We start from the raw sequence: 22,271 nt of genomic DNA, 5'->3' as shown, positions 1-22,271 counted from the left end.
GCCCTAGCCCACGTGTACGCTACGGACCATACCGCGTGTTGGTACTCCGAACAAAAATATATATACTGTATAGAAGATAGAACTAAACATAAACGTACTTGTAATATTGTGGCTACTTGTATCTGTCAGTAAACGCATAACGAGGTTAGCCCGCTTAAAACTAGTAATTTTTATTATATTTGAATAATAAAATATTAAAATTTTATTTACCAAACAATTTTATAATTATGTTAATTATAAAATATAATTTAAATTATATATTTCCATAACAATCATTAAGAAACATTAAAGATAAAACTATTTGCATAAATAAATTTATGTGAAGAATATTAAACAATTTTTTACTAAAAACAACAATAGTTTTATAGTTTTAATGTTACAGACTTCTTGTGATATAATAAAATTATAAAATAATACTAAATAACTAAAATAGTTGTTTATATACTGCCTTTTATCTCATCCATTTCGAATTTAATTGTATGTTTTATACTGTACAGTACATTTTACAAGTATATAAAGCCAAAGATGTTAAAAAATATTGCAAATTATAGTGATCATGTTAAAGAAACAAATGAAAGTAAACATTCAATAATCACTATACGTAAAATAGAAGATTTATGTATGACTCCTAAAAAAAGGATTAAATTAGAAAACTTAGAAGACTCAAAAGATGTTCAAATTGAAAATATAAATAGCTCACAAAATTATAGTCTTAGTAATTTAGGCATAAATTTAATAGAACTTCCACAGGAAACACAGTGTAAAGAAGAAAGATTATATTCTTGCAACATAGATACACCTAACAAAAAAACGAAAAGAAATTTAAGCAGTGATATTGGAGATTATGATCAATTACCAGATATGGTTAAAAATGAATTATATAATGATGAATTAAATGACATCGAAGCTATTGATATGTTGCATGATCTAAGTTCTATGATGGATTTTGAAGAAAGTAAAGTATCTATAGACATTTTCTGTTCAACAATGAATAATCCCATACATGAAGAAAATATCACAGAATTATCAAAAGATGCAGAGGTTGATCCTCTTTTTATTGATAACAATGATAGCACCAATATTGAAAATATAGAAAATCAAGAAATAAAATATAAAGATACTATGCTTAGTTCAAATATACAAGAAGGAGAATGTTTTACTAATAAAACAAATGTAGCGAATAATACTGAAAGAAACAGGAAACATAAATCTAATAAGAAAGATACTGATCTAGATTATGATCATATAAAATATATTTTGGGAGAACTAGATATTGAGTTAACATCAAATGAAGAAGAAACATTAGATGAAGCAGCCGAAGATACAATAAATGTAAATATCTAAATTAAAATATATTGTCCTTCTTACGTCTTAATTATTTTATTAATGTATTTTTCTTTCAGGCATTATATAATCTAAATGTAAAATTAATGCATGAAGTACCAATACAACACGACATTGAACATACAGCAGGTTCAAGAACATTAACAAAAAAAGAAAGAAAGTTATTTTTAAATTATGGACCAATGAAAAATGGTACATATACACCTAATGAAGATACAATTATTAGAAATAATTGGGAAGCATTTTGTGAAGTAAGTTTTATTAATTACATAACATATTCTTACCACTAATAATTTTTTAAATATAGGCTCATAACTGGAATCCAAAATGTGTAACACCATTCATTAATATGAAATATGGTAACAAATTTTATATAAAGAGCTTAGTGGAGAGACGAAAATTTACTCAATTTTTAGCAAATGGATTACCATGGAGAACACTATATAGTGTTTACCATAGATTTAGATACTTGTATAGAAACTATGAAAAATGTTTTCAGAGGTATATAAAAAATTGGAATGTTATTTATATAACTTTTTACTATACTTTAAATTTTGATCACACATTTTTTGTATTTCTTTATTATTTTAAATGATTTATTTATGTATTATTAAGATACACACCAAAGGAAGATGAAAATATTTTATCTTATATGAACAGTAAACAAAACATTGCAAAAAATAATAAAAGATTAATAGAATTAAGTAAAATATTAGGTCGTTCAAAGCACTCAATTTGGTTACGTTATCAACTACTTAAAAAAATGCATAAAAATAATAAACGTGAGTTTTATATACAAAATTACAGTAGATTCAGTATCAAAAATTATTAATTACATTAAAACCAAATTTTATTGTAGCATCAACTGAAGTTAAATGGACATTATCTTCAATTGGCAAATTTATAAAAACTTTCATGAGTGTAACATTGTGTGAAACAGTAGAAGATTTAAAAGATGCTATTATTCCAAAACTTGTTTGGCAAAAATTGGAAGAAAAGTTACATATAGATTATAATGTATTGAGGACATTCTGGATTTATCAATTGCACATGCAGTTATTTTGTCCAGAACCTATTCATTTAAATGATATAAAAATAAAATTAATCGAGTAGTGAGTTCTTAATTTTTTATAATATATGTTCTAATATTAACCCCTTGACCTACCATTTAGGTTCCAATAGTGCGTACTATAGTTAACAGCAATGTCGGTCACACATCAAGCCATTTACTCACACAATATTGTAGGTGAAGGGATTAATATTATTTACGCAATGTAAAATATGACAAATCTATTATTCTAAAAATTATATTACAGTGTTTATGGGAAAGGAATTTCAAACACTCGAGAAATAGTTTGGTTAGATGTTGCAAAATATTTTGATGGAATTACTAGTATCTTTTTATGCAGAACATTTTTGTATCTTGTACAAGGAGCTATTAAAAAAAAAAGGACAAACCATTTCCCTGGTAAGATCTTGAATTAAACATAATAAATATTGAATGGCTTGTTCTGTGACAACAATTTTAACTTTTTACTTTCCAGATATCATAGAATATTTATATGATGAAAAGATACAAGATATAAAAGATAAATTGTCTGATAAATTTCTTCCTAGGCTTTCTTATAATAACGGAGAAATTAAAATTATAGACAAATATTTGTATGAAGATATCAGTATATCATAGATGAATAATATTGAAGTATAATTAAAACAATAATTGGGAAATAAATTGAACATCTTGGATGATGAAGATACAATGTGCAAATGGAAATGCTTGCTTATATTTGAAAGACATGTTGAACATATTCAAAAACTCACGAATGCTGGTATCATATTTTGTGTGACAGCTAGACTACTAGCTTTAAAGTTAATAGACGATGATATATTGCAGAGAAGGCATCAATAATAAGAAATTTTTAATTTGTTGATGATTGATAATCAAATATTTATTTACACATGCAAAATGTATATTATATGAAAGAAGCTGTCCATTGCTGAAGCAGATATGCAATAGATTCTACAGAGTTCAAAAGTTTACACTTTCCTTGTTAGAAGGAATACAGGTTTAATTATGTACATTGTAACAGGTTCCTCTCCTTCAATATATGTCACACGAATTTTGTTATTCTCTGCAAATGTCACATGTACAAATAGAATTAATCGAGTTGCATTATGTAATGAAGAAAAAAACAAATATTGAGACCAAATAGAATAGGGCAGCAGTTCTTAACCTTTTTCCTCGTGTATCCCTAGTATAAGATCAAGTCAAAGTCAATGTAGCATATCCACTGAACATAATTTAAAAGTTTGATATAATTCTCAATTTGTATGTTATCTGGAAATATTCAACATATCAGTAGTGGTATGCATACTGTAGGTTGAGAATAACTAGCATAAAACATTAGCATAGATATAGAATCAACTATTTAAAATAGAGAGTAAATAAGATAAAGAGTGTTTAAATAACTTATCCTCTTATTATATCAGAAATATAGATTTCAAGAACTTAAAACTAAGGTGAGGCGGAGGACTTCAAGTGCAAACTCACAAAGTAATATTAATCACATTAAAACTGTGACCCAGCAGAATAATTAAATTGAATATTAACAGAAAAGAAAATAACACTTTTTATGCTCGCTATAGGTAGGTTTATTTATTTCAATCTGTGAAACAATTGTAAACAATGTTGTAACATAATTCAACTTGACCTTTAAGGTAGTCGTCCATATTAATTTTCAACTACGCATTTAAAATCCATTTAGTATCTGTTTTAATAATTTCTGATATCACAATCCTTCCTGTACGTTTCTTACAGTGATCATAAAAGTATAATAATTTGGGTAAAAGATGATAACTTTTCCAAGACATATTTTATTTGCCCTAGTTCTTCACTTTTAGTAATAAAATAAATATAAGATTGTTAAGTTTCATGTAATTTATAGCAAATTTGCAAAATCGTATCAAATAATGATACTTTTCAAAAATTAAATTAATCTAGATAATGTAGATTATTTAAAGATAATTAATTAAGCATTACCATGGAAAAGATTAGCATGACAAAAATATACAGAATATTTATCTTTGAGTGCGCTTTTGTCATTGTGACAACGACGAAGAAGGAAAGGGATGAGTGGTGGCGATTGGTTTGAATCGAAAGCATACGCTAAAGAATTACAATGGTATCTGCTCGATGTGCTACAAATTTATAGTTTCCAAGGCGTTTACAAAACTATGTTAGTGCTACTATATTGCATTCTGTCTATACTATACAATTCCTACCCAGACGCAGCCATATAGCAGCGACAAAATGAAAATAGCCAAACCAAATCTAATTACTAAAACTAAGTTCGAACTTGGAATATTCATTAAGATCCCGAAATAATCGAATAGAATTGAGTTACGTATAGGCAAAACACAATGTAGTACTAATATATTTTTGTTAATATTTCGAAATCTACAGGCTGATTCCCTCATTGATCGATTCAAAGATAGTACCGCCGTCTAAACATCACTAAATATCGCAGCAGCAGCCTTATGTCTTTGCAAGATAATCTGACGAATGTGTGCGGCAATTATATTTGGATACGTACACATGTGAGCTATAAAGTTTTCTGAATAGGCAGTATTGCCTTTAACTCTACTAGCAAGCGAATCACCCTGTATAAGTTTCACTTTGGACCACCATCATTGTAATTCTTGAGGCACAAGCTTTCAAATAATACACAACACAACCTTGAACTCAGCCCGATAACTAAAGTCGGACCAAATCTTCTAACATTTTATTACATATTTTCCATCATATGTAACAATCTAAATACAAAACTTTATCTTACAATTAATCTAATATTAAAATAACAATTTACCAAAAGAAAAAAAAATCTAGGTGATACACTAAAATCATGAGTTTTACACAACAAAAACAATGTAGTTTAATGATGATTCTCAAAATTATAATAAAACTTTATTTGATGAAAACTAAGATATCTATCTGTCCTAGTTAGCTGGTGATATAACAATGTGCAATTTGAGCATATCTTTCTTTGGACCTACTAGAAACGGAGACGGATTTTCCGATACAGAAGCCAGCTGTGGATTAAGTTCTTCAAACGGCAAGAGATCATCCAAATTAAGAATACGTTCTTCTTCACTAAATCTGTGAATAATTTCTGTCACTCTAGCGATATGCTCAACACCATCTTGCAGACCATATATTAAAACACCTATCTTTACTCGCATATCGGTATCACTATTTACAGGCGGGTCTTTACAAGTTAGTGATAATCTAACCAAACGTTTCACATGTTCTGGCATTTCCACAGTTCCTTGCCATACTATTAAGAAAAATTTCTTAAACCACACACCTTTAGGATAAATATCCACGACCCATTCACACGCACGGTCGCCAGCATACTCCGCTAGACAGGAGTGGCTGGAGAACACAAGTGTCCTTGTGTGGTAAGGAGGTAAACTATGAAAATTTTCTATGGTAAGTAGAGAACTACATGTATCTACAGTGTACAATCTTGGCTCAAAGAGTAACGCACCATCTTCTTCATTCAAACTCACTTCTTTAACTCTATCTAACCTTCCAGAATGAAATGACATTCCTATGGACATGCGTTCTACAAAAAATTCTTTATATTTTTTCGTTAAAGGAAATAAAAGCAATTCCGCTAACTGTCGAGGAGACATCATTGGAAATCTAACAGGAGTCATGACAGCTATTACCAATTGTTCTAACGTAGCTTCTAATTCATCGTCGGACAATTGAGTTTTCAATCGATTTACCTGATGATCTAACCAAGACTCTAGACATCTGTACAATGTCATTTCATCCTTTATCACTAAACTGCTTTGATGTAGTAACGATACTAAGATATCTAAATCAAAGTTTCCAAAATCTGCAGTTTTAGCCACTAAATCTAAATTCCACTTAATAAAATTTTGACACGCTTGAGTAATATTGTGATGACCGCAATTCGAAGTATATTGTAACCATGATACTAGAGTGTCGTGTATGGCAGCTAACGCAATATGATTTTGCATATAATCAAGGCACAATGATATTAAATCCTTAACGTTATACTTATCAGCTAACGATAATATCGGTAAAACGACACTATAATTAATTTTTATTTGACCAGTATAAAAGTACCGCAAAAACTCACTAAATATAGGTACACATTGTGGTGTTTCTTGGAGGGTTACTCTACTTTCTTGAGACTCACTCCACTGTGGACTCATTAACATTACCTGGATCGAAATAAATATTAGTAAGTACAATGATCAAATCTTGTTTATACATAAGAATAATTTCAAAAATTAGTATTACAATCACAAAATCACAAAATGGATATTTTCAGTATGAAATAGAATTATTAATATATTTTTTTTACTGTATATTATTATTAAATACAGTAATACTTCATGAACTTAAATTTAATGACACCATTTTTACCGTTTTGTAGTATTTTTTTCACTAATTTTTAAACAAATGCCATACATTATTAGTTTTATCTATGATATGATAAATATAGAGTATAAAACTTATGAAATTATTTTTCAAAAATTATTATTACAAGACTAATGTAATAAAATTTGATTTGATTTGTAACATATGCATAATAAACTTTTTTTTGTATTATTTAAGGTGATTATTTATTTAAATCGTATGTATTGCAGTGCAAAAAATCTTTGTTATGATCATTTAACAGTTAATACAATGCAATATAACAATAATCATTAATAGAACTATATATTAACAACTGCTTCGAAAAATGGAAATATTTTCGTGAAAACATCGCGAGAGAAAGTATTAGGAATGTTATAGTTATTATAGCCGATGAATTCTTTTTGTCCTCCATAAGAATAAAGGGGAAATGTGGGATAATTGAGGAAAAAATCGATGACCTTGAAATTAAAAAAAAAAAAAAAAAAAATGATTTCGACAAAAAAATTCTTTTCGTAAATGTATACAAACCCTAAAACAATTCAATTTTGACCTGAATAGTTTTTACATACAGAAAAAATTAAGACAAATATCAGGTGATATGAATTAGCTGAAATACCCTATATATTTTAAAAAATCACAAAATTTCAGCTAATTATTCACAAGAATGACATACATTTAATAAGTCATATCATTTATATAACAATTTTTCCAGTGGTTAGCAAAGAAATAAAACGTCAGTATTTTATTTATATATATACAGTATATTATATATTATATAATTGTATATTTATATTGTATATTATATATGTATCTATATATATACATACAGTAGTATACAAAGGAATAAAACATAAGGAGTGTATTATAAATTGGTTTTGTTTATAAACTTTATAATATTTTTCTCTTTCCTCCTAACCCTTCATACGATGTTTTATCAAGAATAATCTATAAATAAAAGCCTATCGATAATTATTTAACAAATTAAACGAGTTGCTTTATTACTACCAAATTAATAAAAATGAGATATTAAGATTGATTTCAATGACATACTATAGGAAATGACTTCAATGACATACCCATATAAATAATAAATAATCTTTTCATTAATAGTAAAGTGATAAAATTTATGCGTGGTCGTTTGTAGTCTCAAAGGCTACTGTAATATGATATAGTACGATCATTATTCTGCGATAGTGGTGGCGTGGCACCAATAGAGGTGTTGTCACGGCTATGAAAAGTGAGAAGTGGGCCAGATTGATTACGTGTTTATAGGTTTATGGATAAGCAAGATTTTTTATTAAAAATTGAGTAGGTCGATATGTGACTAATACTTGGAACTACTTATGAAACGTGTGAATAATGATAAACCAGTGCTATAAAATTACTTGAAGTCTTCAAGTTAAAAAATCGAGTGTAACTACCAAGTTACTGTTAAACTAAATTGATTTGTTGGTTTAACACTTTGGTGTCATTATAGTGACATTGATAATTTATTTATATTATTATTTATACAATATTATTTGTTTTTTATCTTTTTTAATTTTATCAACAAAAATGAGAAAGGGTACACATGACTCAACACGGTTGTGGATTAACCTCGGACCAAGGTCCCTCGCTCAACGGTAACAGTGTCTCTCGAAACCCCACATTGATATTTCACTGATGCATGCTCGAGATCCCCACCCTTATTCCACTACTCCCACCACTCCCTAAAATAGCCAACCATAGATTTTTGGTGCAGCATATTATCTAATAGTATTTATAATATGGAGAGGAAAAGAGTTTGTTTAAAAAATGTAAAATTTTATAAACATATCTGTTATTTATGTGCACTGGGTATATACATTAGAAAGACGATAATGTATATTTAAAAGATGAACTATTACTTTCTATAGTTTTAAGGTTAATCTAATTCTATCTTGCTAACATAACGTTAATATTCCACTAAACACTCTGTCTACTCTACACACTCTACACACTGACCTCTGACACTGACTCTCTCTCAGCATACACATTGCACATAAACTGCCTCTTCCCTTATTTAAACTTAAGAATCTCTCTTCTTTCATACACAGGCTTTTTTTCTCGATCACTCATTTCCCACAAGACCTCACCCTCAGTGGGCCAGGTACTTCAAACACTCAGACGTATTCCTAAACTTTCGCTCATTGCTCGTACTCGATACAGTCATGAATATCCCTTACTTTCGGGGACGGCCCAAGCGTTCCCATACACTCATTCTCGAACTCCAAAAATATCCTTCACTAACTAAAATTCTAGGCGCACTTGCAAAGACAGATAAAATGTGACCTTTCAAGCCTCAAAGAATATATCCTAATACTTTACTCTCAGTACCCTCACTGTTGCATCTAATCAATTGAATTTCTCCAATTGTCAAAAATGCATCACGCGCCAACTTAATATTGCGTGATTAGTTTTATATTTTTACAGATAATGTAATTTGAAATAGATTATTTATTTGTAATTAGTATCGTGATTGTAACTAAACTGTGCAATAATTAAATGTAAAACGTTAGCGAAGTACCGTTTCGGACATGCGTTTTACAATATTTATAAGATGTTTCGGTGATGGGTATCGAATAAGTATATTTCTGTTTTTTGATTTCTGTAATATCTCGTCGTGTCCTGTTCGAGATTGTTTTAATTGGTTAAGTGGATGTTAGTGGAGGACAAGTAGAGTTGTTGATTGAACGTAGATATGTCGACTTTTGGTTGAGGAGTGAGAAATTGTCAAGGAAGTTGCTTTTCGGTAGTCAATGACGTGATTTATAAGTAGGTGTCCGTTCGTCGCTTCGGTGGGTCTGTCGCAAGTGGATCCAATCTATTAGGTCGTAGTAGTGGTAGTTGTAAATTTCCTGTATTTTTGCAATTAGATATATAACTTAATCTGCTGAAAGTGTGACAAGGCACGTCTAACCATTGGAGTTGCAGTCGTAATACAAAATAATAAAGTCTTTAGAATTTTCGAAAATAAAGATATTAAAATAAGAGTTATGATATAAACAGTGCCTCTGATACCAAACACTTACAACAATCACTATTAATAATGTCCAGTATCACTTTCGTCCTTCATTAACACAGGCCTGCTCTTTCGTTGTTATTATTCTTATTATCCTTATTATCCTTGTCTTATATTATTTTCTTTGCAATATAATCTTTTTTCAATTATATAAGATTATTAGTAGGAACATAACCGTTAGATGTTACGCATATTAGCTATATTGTAATTGAGTATAACTACTACCGAGTTATAATAATATCAAAATTAAAATATCTCCTAAACTAATGGGTTTTTATTATAAATGACTTGATACTCGTTACGTCTTCAGCACCGCAATTTGGGATGATATTTTGGATGCTGGTTTTAATGAAATTAATCATATAGGTCTAGTTGAAAAGGTATTGGCTAGAACATGATTGTGAGTTTACTGTGTTTATTATATAGCGACGAGAATAGAGTTCTATGTGCTTTACTCTGTCTTATATATCGAAAGAAAGAAAAGTCAAGGTGAGAAGCTCTTATGTACTGTCAGGTATGTTCCCATACATACCTGATATATATTGTTGTATTCTAAATAAATCTTTTTTTTTGTTACAAACGTACATTTGTACGAGTACGTACTAGATCTTTTACAGTGACACTCCAAATCGACTACTAGCATAAGATTGGTGATTTTGGGATTATTGGCAATATTTAAATGTGAATAAGGAAGTAAATGGGGTTCGTCTATAGATTGAAGGTTAAGAGAGGATGATGTAGAAAAGATCGAGGTTGGAATGAGCAATAGGGCGATAAGGATGCGAAAGGGATAAAAGGGAAAGTTGGCCGGTTTGGAGTTTATCTAATGTACATAGATAAATACGAATAGATGATTAAATTTAAATGACTAGTCATCTAACAATATATATTATGCAGCAATCTAATTGTAAGTGCTTCAACAATACTTTTTTTTTTTTACAAAGGATGATAAATTAAAGCAATTAATGTATTAATGTTAATACATTGTATTAATTATAAACAGTGAACTTATAGTCATTAAAATTATAATGTAGGTATGTAAATGTATATTTGAAAATATAATATAACTTTAAATTTATTGTTATATTCCGTATGCCGTCAATGATGTATCTTATAACCAGCCGAAGTCTCCATATTTACTTGTTATGCGATGTCTAACATCTGATAGTATTTTATCTTTTTATCAAATATTATTGTAAAATGATTTATTTTTGAAATTGATTTATCTAGTTTACCTATATGTATCTTTAATAACAATTGGGACAGAACGAGAGTTGTAGAAGAATTGTATCGCACATGGTATTACGTTTTCGATAAGCAGAACAACTGCTATTATGTCAACTATCAGGACTCATTTTTTAAACCTGTTCGTATATATCGTTATATAATTCTTACAATTTTCATGATTTTATATTGAAAAAAATTGCGAGTATTCTGGAAACATGAATTAATAAGACGACGAAAACTTTATGTCGAAAATTCTTATGGTTTCTTTCAAAAAAATTCTCAAAAAGGTCCTTTAGGTCCTAGAATTGTAAAAGACCCCTTTAACCTCTTGCACTATGATTTAATTATGAGACACTGTGAACTGTAAAATTATTTCATTTTAATTAGTCACTATATACCTATTTTATTCACAATAAAATTATAAATTTTTTTAAGATTTATATAAATTTTGCCCATATTAAAATATTAACATAATAATAAAAATAATTTATGGGATTTGGCATGGAAAACTTACGAGATAGACTCGTCATCATAGAATAATGTAGTATAATACCAAATTTCGATTGCAGTATTATGAAGGTTAAATAAAATATACTATGATTCCATTTAAAAAAACAAAATTGATCTTTATATGTCCTTATTCATTTACTTAAGAAAAATTTACTTATATCAGATTATATGCTTCTCAGAATTATTCAACTTTTGTCTGACAATGAAATATTTATTAATATTGTTAACAGTTTCAAAAATGGCCGAATAGGTTGACTTAAATTTAAAGTATTATTTAAAGTATTAATACTTAATTATTTTGCATGTATTACTACACCTTTGAATCAATAATAATATGTTAATTGTGTATAACTTTTAATTCATTGTATTACTTATATGAGAAAAGGAACATCGTAACTAATTACAGTTCCTTATTTAAAAATTAGAAGCTAATAATTATTATAAACAAATTTTATTTAACAATACTGCGATAAAATTATTGCTAATTTTGAAAATTAATAATATTTATTTAATTTCTATATATTTAAATAAATGAGAACAAGAGAATGAGTAAATAAAATTATATCCATTGAAATTAAATTGTTTTTATAAAATACATTACTATTAATAATTTTCATGTAAAAGACATTGTAATAGTCAAATGTAAAAAGAGAAACTGCGCCTTTTCAGTTTTATTTCCAATTTTATTATTTTAAGTGAGTTTCTTCAAGTTTTATTTGCGAATAAACTGATTTCTTCTAAGCAATTTTTAGTTAACTTAATCAGTCAATTAAAATATTTATATTTAATTTAAATTAGTTATTTAATTTAATAAATATAAAGGGTTAAATTTAAAAAAAGAGTATAAGATTCACTTTTTACTTAGATTTGCACAATGTACTTAGAATAAAAAGACTACTGATATATGAATTTAATTAGTGCATTAAATATTTGTTACAGTTCTAAACAATTTCTATGTTTTTTTATCATAAGTATGAGGTAAATACAATATGTAACGTGATTTATAAAACTGTTAACAAAACGAAATAATTAAATTAATAAAATATAATTAAATAAAATAAACTTTATTTAATAATAAACTTTTGCTTTGATAGTCCTCCAAATATTTTAATAACATTTCGAAACATAAATGCAAAGATCGTAAAATAATCATTTAGTGAAACATTTAATTCCAACATACAAGTTTTAATAATATTGCTTAAGCCATACTTGCAAATAAAATTGAGTACTTAGTTCCACGTGTCACTTCCTTTTTTAAAGATCTACCGATATAATTTAAATTAATCTCGAATTTAAACTGGTTTGATTCGATTTTGTTTCTATAGATGGCGTTGCATTCTTGGTAGTAAGAAGTATATGAGTTATGTATATACTGTGTATAGTAATTATGAGCATTAACATCTATAAAAAGAAACGATAGTATAAAACGAAATATTTGCTTATATGTCAAATGAATTTTGCATAAAAATAGCACATTTGTAATATAATATTGCCAGAGTAAATGTTTAAATTTCTGTACATTGGTATTTCCATTACAATCCTCACTAATTGTTAAAACTAGATTCACGAATGCAGTCAATATTAATTTGTCATTGATATATACGTACATGCTTCGTATATGCATACTTCTATTGGATATCGGTATCTCTGACAATCGTTATTTCTCTTCTTTATTCACCCGAGTTACTGTAATATTTATTTTTCCAGATAAGTGCCTTAATATAATTTAAAGTAACACAAACAATACTGTATGTTATTTTTCTTAACTCTCTTTTCACATCGAGTAAGAATTAAACGAAAATTAATGTCAATTTTTAAAAATTAAAAATAGCTTTTTTTTGCTAAACTTTTACTCTATCGATTCAAAGTGTACTTAATAATATTGTATTACTACTATCATTTTATAATAATGAAATCAGTATTATTTTCAAACTAATAGCTTTTTGGAGAAAAAGTACTAAACACTTAACAAGTAATAACAGTAACAGTTATAATTCTTACATTTTCATATAAATGATATTTATCAAAATTATTTGAAAATAACTTAATTGCATATCGTTGTACTTATCTTTGTATTTCCACATAACTATGACATAAAAAATATAGCATTTAATTTAATAAAATGAAAATAACTTTGAATTTCAATATTTGTTCTATATTAAAATATTTCATCTGATACAAAATGTGCTTTATAACCATAAAAGTTTGTATATAGTTTTTTAATACCCCATTTATTTTCAGAGATATTTTGAAAATTTCTCTTTAACTATTCATTTCCCTATCATTGCTGAAACTAATCTGTTAAAATTAATTATTATTTAGAACATATATCGATGATTACAAATCTATTAACTGAACCATTGATATATAAAGATAAAATGGATCTCTCCTAGTATCTTTGATTAGAACTCCTTTTTTGATTTCTCTAATTGTTCTAACTACAATTGAGGATATTTTGTTTCACAATAGATCAACAATCAAACATTGCTTAGAAGTACCTTTAAAAAGTTTCATCCTTGCTTTATAATTAGTTATTCAAGCATTTATAGTATATAACTTTATCTCATTTATTTATTTCTCACTTTGATCTTGTTCCAAAAACAAAAAGTGAAAAATATAGCGAGATAAGAGACATAGAGAGAAATATAGGTCAATTTTTTAAATACTTAATGTACACATTTGTAAAGAGTGATTTACTTTGTATAAAACAAGTGGAGGACATTTGTTACATTAAAATATCTTTTATACCACTTTCCTGCAAATAGATTTTACATTATTTATACAAATTTCTGCATATAACATCCAAACAAAAATTTTTCTATGTGAAACAAGAAGAGAATAATATAGTAAAAAAAGTCGAGCGGCTCAACAAAATTTATCGCTTAGTAAATTTAAACAACTAAATTTTATTTTATGTTGCAAAATGTTCTAATGAAGGTATGACAAACTTTTTCCTTTAAGTTGATTAAAATTATAACAAATATTTTTTTAATTTTTTTATAGAAACATTTGTATGTGCTTAAAATACTTATATATATATGTTACTCATAAGTTCAGAATTTTTAATGCAGACTCTAAGATAACTAAAAAATGAAGAAAATTTTCTTCCCCTCCTTCTTGGAAAAAGGAGTAATCAATAGTGAAATAAAATAATGTCAATAATACTAAAAAGCATAATACATAATAAACACAAAAACTATTGTCTTATTATCTTCTGAGAAACTCTTGAAGAAAGAACTTTGGAACATCTTAGCTAAAACACTATGTGTAGTTACCTACAATTAGGTATTTACTTTACTTTATAATCATCTTATAAATTATATAGAAAACTCATTAAAAAAAAAATTTATTTGAGAAAAAATACGTGTAATTGTCATAATTTTGTAACATATATAAAATATAATTATAAACTTGGAAAATTCTTTTCTTTTCATTTATTTTTCTGTGTAAAATCATTAAAGTTATTTAATAGTAATTTATATATTTAGAAAATATAATAAATTATACCTTTATCTAAACATATCATAAAAACAAAACATATGATAAAATTGAAATTGGTTAGTTATATGAAGATATTGAGAAATATATAATATAAAAGCAGTTATGAAAATATAAATTTCACTTTTCTAAATATTTTAACATTAAATTTTGTATGTTTAATATAATGAACTTATATAATGTTCATACTTATAATATTAATGCATATAAAATATATTTTATATCAACTGCATGAAAAACTTAATTTTATATTTACATAATGGAAAATAATAAAAAATTAATTATTAGTTAAAAGTATTTTATATATCATAATTGGTTCATATTAAATTTTCTTTTATCCATTCCTTAATACATTACTTTTTGGTCTATACAATAATAAAGAAGAACCATAAAACATGAAAAATAAAACATGAAACTAAAAAATATTTAATATTTTTCAAAAACTTAATTGTTAAAATTGATTTATCTGATTAATACAGTATTATCTCTTAAAAGGCAACTTGATGTACTTTTCATAATGCAACTTTGCTAATTCATTCTTAATAGTTTTAAATTACTAATTTTATATAATAACAATAAAGTACATTTTTATTTAACCATCAATAATAACATCTGTACTCAATTTGATCATGTTTTGATTAGAATAATCTCACTACTTAATTCAAAATTTTTACATTACGTTAAAATAAAAATTATACAAATTTCACTTTTTATAGTAAAAATAATTGAATATTTAATAATAAAAATGTTTCTCTTCTTTCAAATGTTTAATTTTTTAACCATAAATATAAATATCATTTCTAGTATCACCTAGGTACATATAATTTCAGATAAAAGAATTTACTAATACACTGCAAAATTCAATTTTATCTTGATCCAGTTACATTTTGGAACCTCTTTTCATATAAACAAAGTTTGATGTTAATCATTTGTCATGAAATGAAAATTAGGTCAATCTATCATTATTTGGCACAACATACATTTTTTGTAAATAAATTAAATTCTACTAATACTTATTTTACTAATAAAATTTAAAATTAAATATTACATATTATAAATAAATATTAAATGTACTACATATATAAAGGGTGTCACTAAATTAGTGTTATGACCAAGAAGGAAGTAACTTTTATATGAAGAATAAAGTTAAAAATATATAATAATATTTTATCATACCAAAGTTTCACTTATATTTATATCTCAATTAGATAAATAGCATTACAAATTACTTGTGTTTCCTTGTTTATCATATAAATGGATAATGAAGAATAAATAATCAAACAGAGGTGTCTTTCACTTAAAAATTACTTTTTATTAATATAGAAGTTGTTGAAAATGACTTCTATTTGTCTGACAATATAATTATACCCAATGTATTATATTTCAATAAATGTAGTCAATGAATTATCAATATCGATTTACTTAAGAATAAACATTTAATGTCAAAAATTGTTACTCCATGTTAGTTTATTTTTTTAGACAAAACCATGTCTTTTTAAACTATACCACCAGTTTAGTGACATCCTGTATAAGAATAAATAATTGTGTTTTTCATTTAATCTTATTAACGTAATTGTATTATCTTAAAAAGTTAATATATTAACTTAAAAATATATTTGCTTACTTGGAAAACATCACTAGAAGCACAAAGTATAAGGCGATGTGCTGGATATTCTATACCATTAACAACAAGACAAATATCATTCATAAGACGTTCTGCATATAATGTTGCTATTTTTAATAGAACTGTACGTGAATTATCCACCTAAATAGGACATATAATAAATTTATAGTTTTATTTTTAAGTAAAATCTTATATACTTTTATCTTTTTTAAATGAAAATTTATATTGCTTTATAATAACCTCTATTGAATCTGAACTTTCAGATTTTCCAACATTATTTGAAATATTATTAGATTCCTCAGTTTGTTTGTTTGTCTCCATCTCTGAGGAACCTGTCATACTTGATCATCACCCTTTTCTTTTGTATACTTTCTTATTTTTTTTTTTTATTATATCATAGTATATATTTTATTTTATAATAACAGTAATTCTCCCGATAAATATTCATAATCACTTGTTTATAAATATTAGTGTTCTTCAAAAATGTATAACTGTAAGAAAAATATATTCAAAATATAGTGCATATGTATATTCATTAGCAACAAATAATTATTAAAGAATAAACTAAAATATATTGTAATATTTTACATAATATAAAAATTAATAGAAAATATATGTTTAAAAGAAAGAAACAAATTAAAATATGTCAGTGAATTATAATAAAAATATCAATTATTTATGTTATTTAAACATGTTAATGTAGATAAATATATACATATATATTTAATTACGTTATGCATATGTTTTATAAACAACAAATATTATACTATGTCTGATAGTCGTTGTATTTACCTTCTATAATAACATTTAATAAGATAATGACTGATAACGTTTAATTCACTAAAAACTGTATAATTGGAATGAATTAAAGAGATTTTACTAATAAAATACGAAAGAGGTGATTTGTGATAGTTTAGTTATCTATGTCATCTTATTTTATCTATTTAATATTATATCACTGAAATATAAATTATATAAACGTTTTAATAAAGTAACCAAGGATTGTCACTGTTTTTATTTTAATATTTGTATCCACATTATTTCAAAACGCCCAAACTCTTAAAAATCACATCGACGTGGAATAGTAACTGAAATAGAAACTGAACTGATTTGAAAGTCAATTGTACAAACACAAGACAGTAGAAGTGACAAAGTAAGCGCTGTAGTATACTTAGCGCGAATTTTGATATTGGCTTTAAAATGACACGAATTCTTGAAGTATTTCATATTTTTAAGCAAAGTGAGATATTAATTAACTAAATAATATACAAATAAATATCCAGCTAATATGATTATGGTCAATCTATGTGAGATACAATTAATTGATAAGACACGATTAATTAATACATACGATAAGTTATTATAATCTTATATATTTTCCTTAAAACTTGAAACGAAAACTTCTTAAATTTAGGACAAAAAGAAGCATCTTAATAGCTTACATCATAATATTTACTAAGTATGAATATTAATCAATTAATTATATTTCATTGATTTCAATCAATCAATTATATACATAAATATATTAGCATTATTCTCATATTTGAATACTATCTATAAAATTGATTTGGTTACCTTCAAAGAATCGTTTGATCATTTTAATCGAGATATTAAAGTTTATTTATTAATTAATAACTTTCAATATATAAAATAAAAGCTTTTGCAAAATTTAAAAATTAAGGAATTTATGCACGTTTAGAATAATTATACATGCATATTTGATAGTTTTGAAATCATATTTTTAAATTTAACAGTGTAAAAATACTTATGATTAAGTTAACAATGTGATAGATTTGAAAACTTTTGTGGATGTTTATACACATATATACATATATAAATTTTTTTTGTTTATAACTTTTTCCATTTTTCATAAATTTTTTTTTCTTTTTTTCAAACTTCATTGATTTAGATATTATAATTTTTAAATCTTCTATATTTTTTACTGTTAAGAATATATATAGTGTAGATTATAATAGAAGCTTGTTTTATGTTTTATTCCTATAAGGGAAAAGAGTTTTTATATTACCAGGAAAATATTAGTCTTTTATAACTTAATTATCTCTCATCTATTAAATTAAAGTGATAAAAAATATCAAATTTCATGAATATTGAAAAAATTTGTATAAAGTATTTAAATTTCAATCCATATTATAGAGTACTCTTAATATAGAACTTTTATTTATACATATAATTAAAAAATATTTAATTTTTACGCAATTTAAAAATTTGATAATTTTTTATGTTTAATGTTTTAATATTACAACAATTTACTTCAATAAAAATTTACACTATTTATAAAAATTAATACAAACATACTCGTAAAAAATAATAATACGATTAACAAAACAGGAAACAAAGTGGAAAACAAATAAAAGCAGAAAATCAAAGCTTATATAACATTTTCCAATCTCTTTTTAATTATCATGGAAATAATATCAAGATCATGAAAATAATGGAAATAGGGAGTAAAAAAAAGATAGAATATAAAGGAATAGTATTTAAACAGTTTTACAACATATTTTTAAAAATATTTTATGACTTATTAATTTTTTGACATCATGCATTATTTTCTTTTTATATAGAATGATGGAAAAATTTATTATAAATTTATAAAATATTTAATAATATATGCACAATATTTTTAAATTAATTCAACAAATTTAAAAATTAAACTTCAAATATTCATTAAATAAATTATGATCTTATTAGTAAAATGTAAGATGTCAGAAAACTAACTGCTGTATTATATTTCTTAATATTATACATTATTAATTTTAATAGTTGTTTTTAAAATAAATAAATTGGAAGTATTTAATAGTTTTGCAAAAGATACTAATGAATTTATTGAATTTTGTAAAATGTATGTTATTTTATGAAATAATATTTAAATAAATGTGATATTAATAGTTATAAATGTTATGTACATTTGATGGATTTAATTATAATATAAAGGTAAACATTAACTTAAAGTTTAGTCAATCAAGATATTATAATTTTACATTATACATTTATTATAATTTTCTGTAGAAAAATTATTGTTATAATTGAATGTAGTTTTTCAAAAATTTATTAATTTTATGTAAAATATTATTTTTTTCTACAATAAAAGATTGTAATTAATAATTTGTTTGTATATTCAAAAAATGAATGATTTTAATTCCTATTTATTTTTATAAATTTTGATAATCAAAAATAAGTTGAATTTAAACACAAATTATTTAAAATAGGAGTGACGTATATTGTTATTCTCGTTACAAACAATAAAGAGACATTCAAAGATGTACATTCCGAAATTATAAAATAACAGTAAAAAAATACAATCTTTAATTCAGTTTTGTATCATAAGGTTTCTCAATACTTTTTTTTCATACATATTTTATCAGTATGTCTTTGGAGAGTTTTTGTAACATATTTATTGTAACTTAATTCAGTTTGTTCTCAATTTTAGGATACATTAAATTTTAGGAAAAATCTTAATTATCACATTCTATAGTACTTAAAAATATTCTATATAAATTCAAATAAAAAAATAAAACAAAATATACATTAATATCTGTATCTTATATAAAAAATTTATGAAAACTTATACAGTACATTAAAAGTTACATTTAGTTATAATTAGCATATAATACTCTGCCTAAATTCATAATCATATGAAAATGATGTGTTTATAATTTTGTGTAAGTAATATGAAGTATAAATTATACTTCATCAATGTATTTCGTTTTCACTATGTTTTTGTATTGCTTCTTCAATGTTATTTCTATATTCATTTAACTCTAAAACAGCAAACATTAGTTTTTGCACTATCCATAAATATAAATCAACAGATTTATGAATTTTAATTTTATGCTCAAATGCTTGAAAATTATATTTAAATTTTATATTACACAATAAACATATTGTATCGTGATATTTTAAATAATGAATTTTATAACACTGAATACTAGAAAATTGTTTTGAGCATATCATACAATCAAAATATTTGTTGTCTATATTATTATTATTAAATTTTTGATATTCATAAAGAGATAATAATCGTTTCAGTCCAAGAATTTTTATTATATTCTGAAAAGTTATATTTTCGTATGTTACTTGAATATTAATATTATCTTCTTCAAAACATAAATTATCTGAAACTATATGATGGCACACTAAATGTTTCGTTAATTTATCTGTAGGATATAAGTTATTACAAATTTGACACATTTCCTCTTTATGCCATTTTTCTAAATGAAGTTTCAATTGTAATTTTGTAGCACATAACAAATTGCAATGTAAACATTTAAATATTTTTTCATTATTATGTTGTATGTTAGATGTAATACACATTTCTGAAAGTTTGCCACTCAATTCATCCAATTGCTTTAAAATTTTTACATCTTCATTTCTACATGTAATAGTACTGTCATTCATTAATTGAGCTCTTTCTTTACTAATTTCATTATTAACATTTGTATTATGTTCAGCATAAGGTAAATGGTTTTTTGTAGATAAATTTATAAAATTGTCTACATTATTACAGTCTTCACTTATTGAGTGTGTTGCTTCATGTTTTGTTAACATATATGTTGTAAGAAAGCTCAATTTACATACTTTACATATATGTGGACCTACACTTTCCATATGATAATTCATATTATGTTGGGTTAAAGATTTGCCATTGGAAAAATTGATATTACATCTGTTACAAGTCCATGAAGTAACATTAGTACACATATGAATGTTCACCATTGCAACTGAAGTAAGAATTTTATTACAATTGTCACAAATGTGAACTACAGATTCATCATTATGACAGTAATATTTGTGGCGTAAATAATTTCGAAGTAATGCAAAATTTTCTTTACATGGATTGCAACGCCATTTTTTATTCATTTTATTTATATTATGTTCATTAAAAATTTGACATATTGTTTCCCCATGTACTTTATTCTCATTTTGAAAAACTTGCTTTGATATTTTTGTTTTAAATGATGCATTATGATTCTTTTTAGATATAGGGGTATTTGTCGTCGACAGATTTTTTGTTTTATGGTAACTATTAAAATATGGTATTGTTGGTAAATCTGACAATTCTGGTCCTTCAATCTCGATCGTAGAATCATGTAAAAAAAACATGTGTTCTTTTAATATTGTTAAGGTGCTAAATTTTTTATGACATATATTACAATGTAATTTTTTTAAACCACAAGATATATTTTCTTTACTTGAATCATTTATAAAAGTAATATTTGCAACAAGATTTATTGGAAACATATTTTTCATTTCATTTTGAGTGTTCTGCTGTTCATTAGAACTTCTTTTATATCTTTTTGTAACATTCATATTGAATTTGATTGACTTTTGTCTTTTTATACCTTTTTTTGTATTTTGTATAAGATTTACATGTAATATGAAATTGTAACCATCATCTGTTTCACTTGTAACACTGTCTTCTTTGGTCATATATTCGATATTTCCATTTTTAACACTATCAACTTCTTTATCAATTATTTCTGATATTAAAGTATTTTTCTTTGGTTCTTCTAAATCTATACTAGAATTTAATATATTATTATCTTTAAAATCTT

General features: G+C 25.1%; 2 protein-coding genes across 3 annotated transcripts; one reads left to right on the top strand and one right to left on the bottom strand.

Annotated features, from left to right (window-relative positions):
- The first annotated feature begins 861 nt into the window (after nt 1-861).
- On the top strand, nt 862-3,031 carry LOC108556110 (uncharacterized). Its single transcript, XM_017912067.1, has 7 exons — nt 862-1,332; nt 1,404-1,595; nt 1,652-1,845; nt 1,960-2,126; nt 2,204-2,456; nt 2,661-2,812; nt 2,889-3,031. Exons 1-7 carry the CDS (start codon nt 862-864, stop codon nt 3,029-3,031), a joined length of 1,572 nt encoding a protein of 523 aa, XP_017767556.1.
- Nucleotides 3,032-5,302: 2,271 nt separating this feature from the next.
- On the bottom strand, nt 5,303-17,051 carry Tango10 (transport and golgi organization 10). 2 transcript variants are annotated; one of them, XM_017912133.1, is made up of 3 exons: nt 16,939-17,051; nt 16,699-16,839; nt 5,303-6,600 (listed from the first exon to the last, which is right to left on the bottom strand). In XM_017912133.1, the coding sequence occupies exons 1-3, from the start codon at nt 17,035-17,037 to the stop codon at nt 5,341-5,343; spliced, it is 1,500 nt and encodes a 499-aa protein (XP_017767622.1). In that variant the 5' UTR covers nt 17,038-17,051; the 3' UTR covers nt 5,303-5,340. The 2 variants fall into 2 exon arrangements, with proteins under 2 accessions (XP_017767622.1, XP_017767624.1); XM_017912135.1 differs by lacking the exons at nt 16,699-16,839; nt 16,939-17,051 and adding an exon at nt 13,184-13,244.
- Nucleotides 17,052-22,271: the final 5,220 nt, after the last annotated feature.

This window comes from Eufriesea mexicana, unplaced genomic scaffold, assembly GCF_001483705.2.
Source record: "Eufriesea mexicana isolate 0111107269 unplaced genomic scaffold, ASM148370v2 scaffold325, whole genome shotgun sequence".
In the NCBI taxonomy this organism is placed as follows: Eukaryota; Metazoa; Arthropoda; class Insecta; order Hymenoptera; family Apidae; genus Eufriesea; species Eufriesea mexicana.
This window is presented reverse-complemented; position numbering and strand designations above follow the sequence as displayed.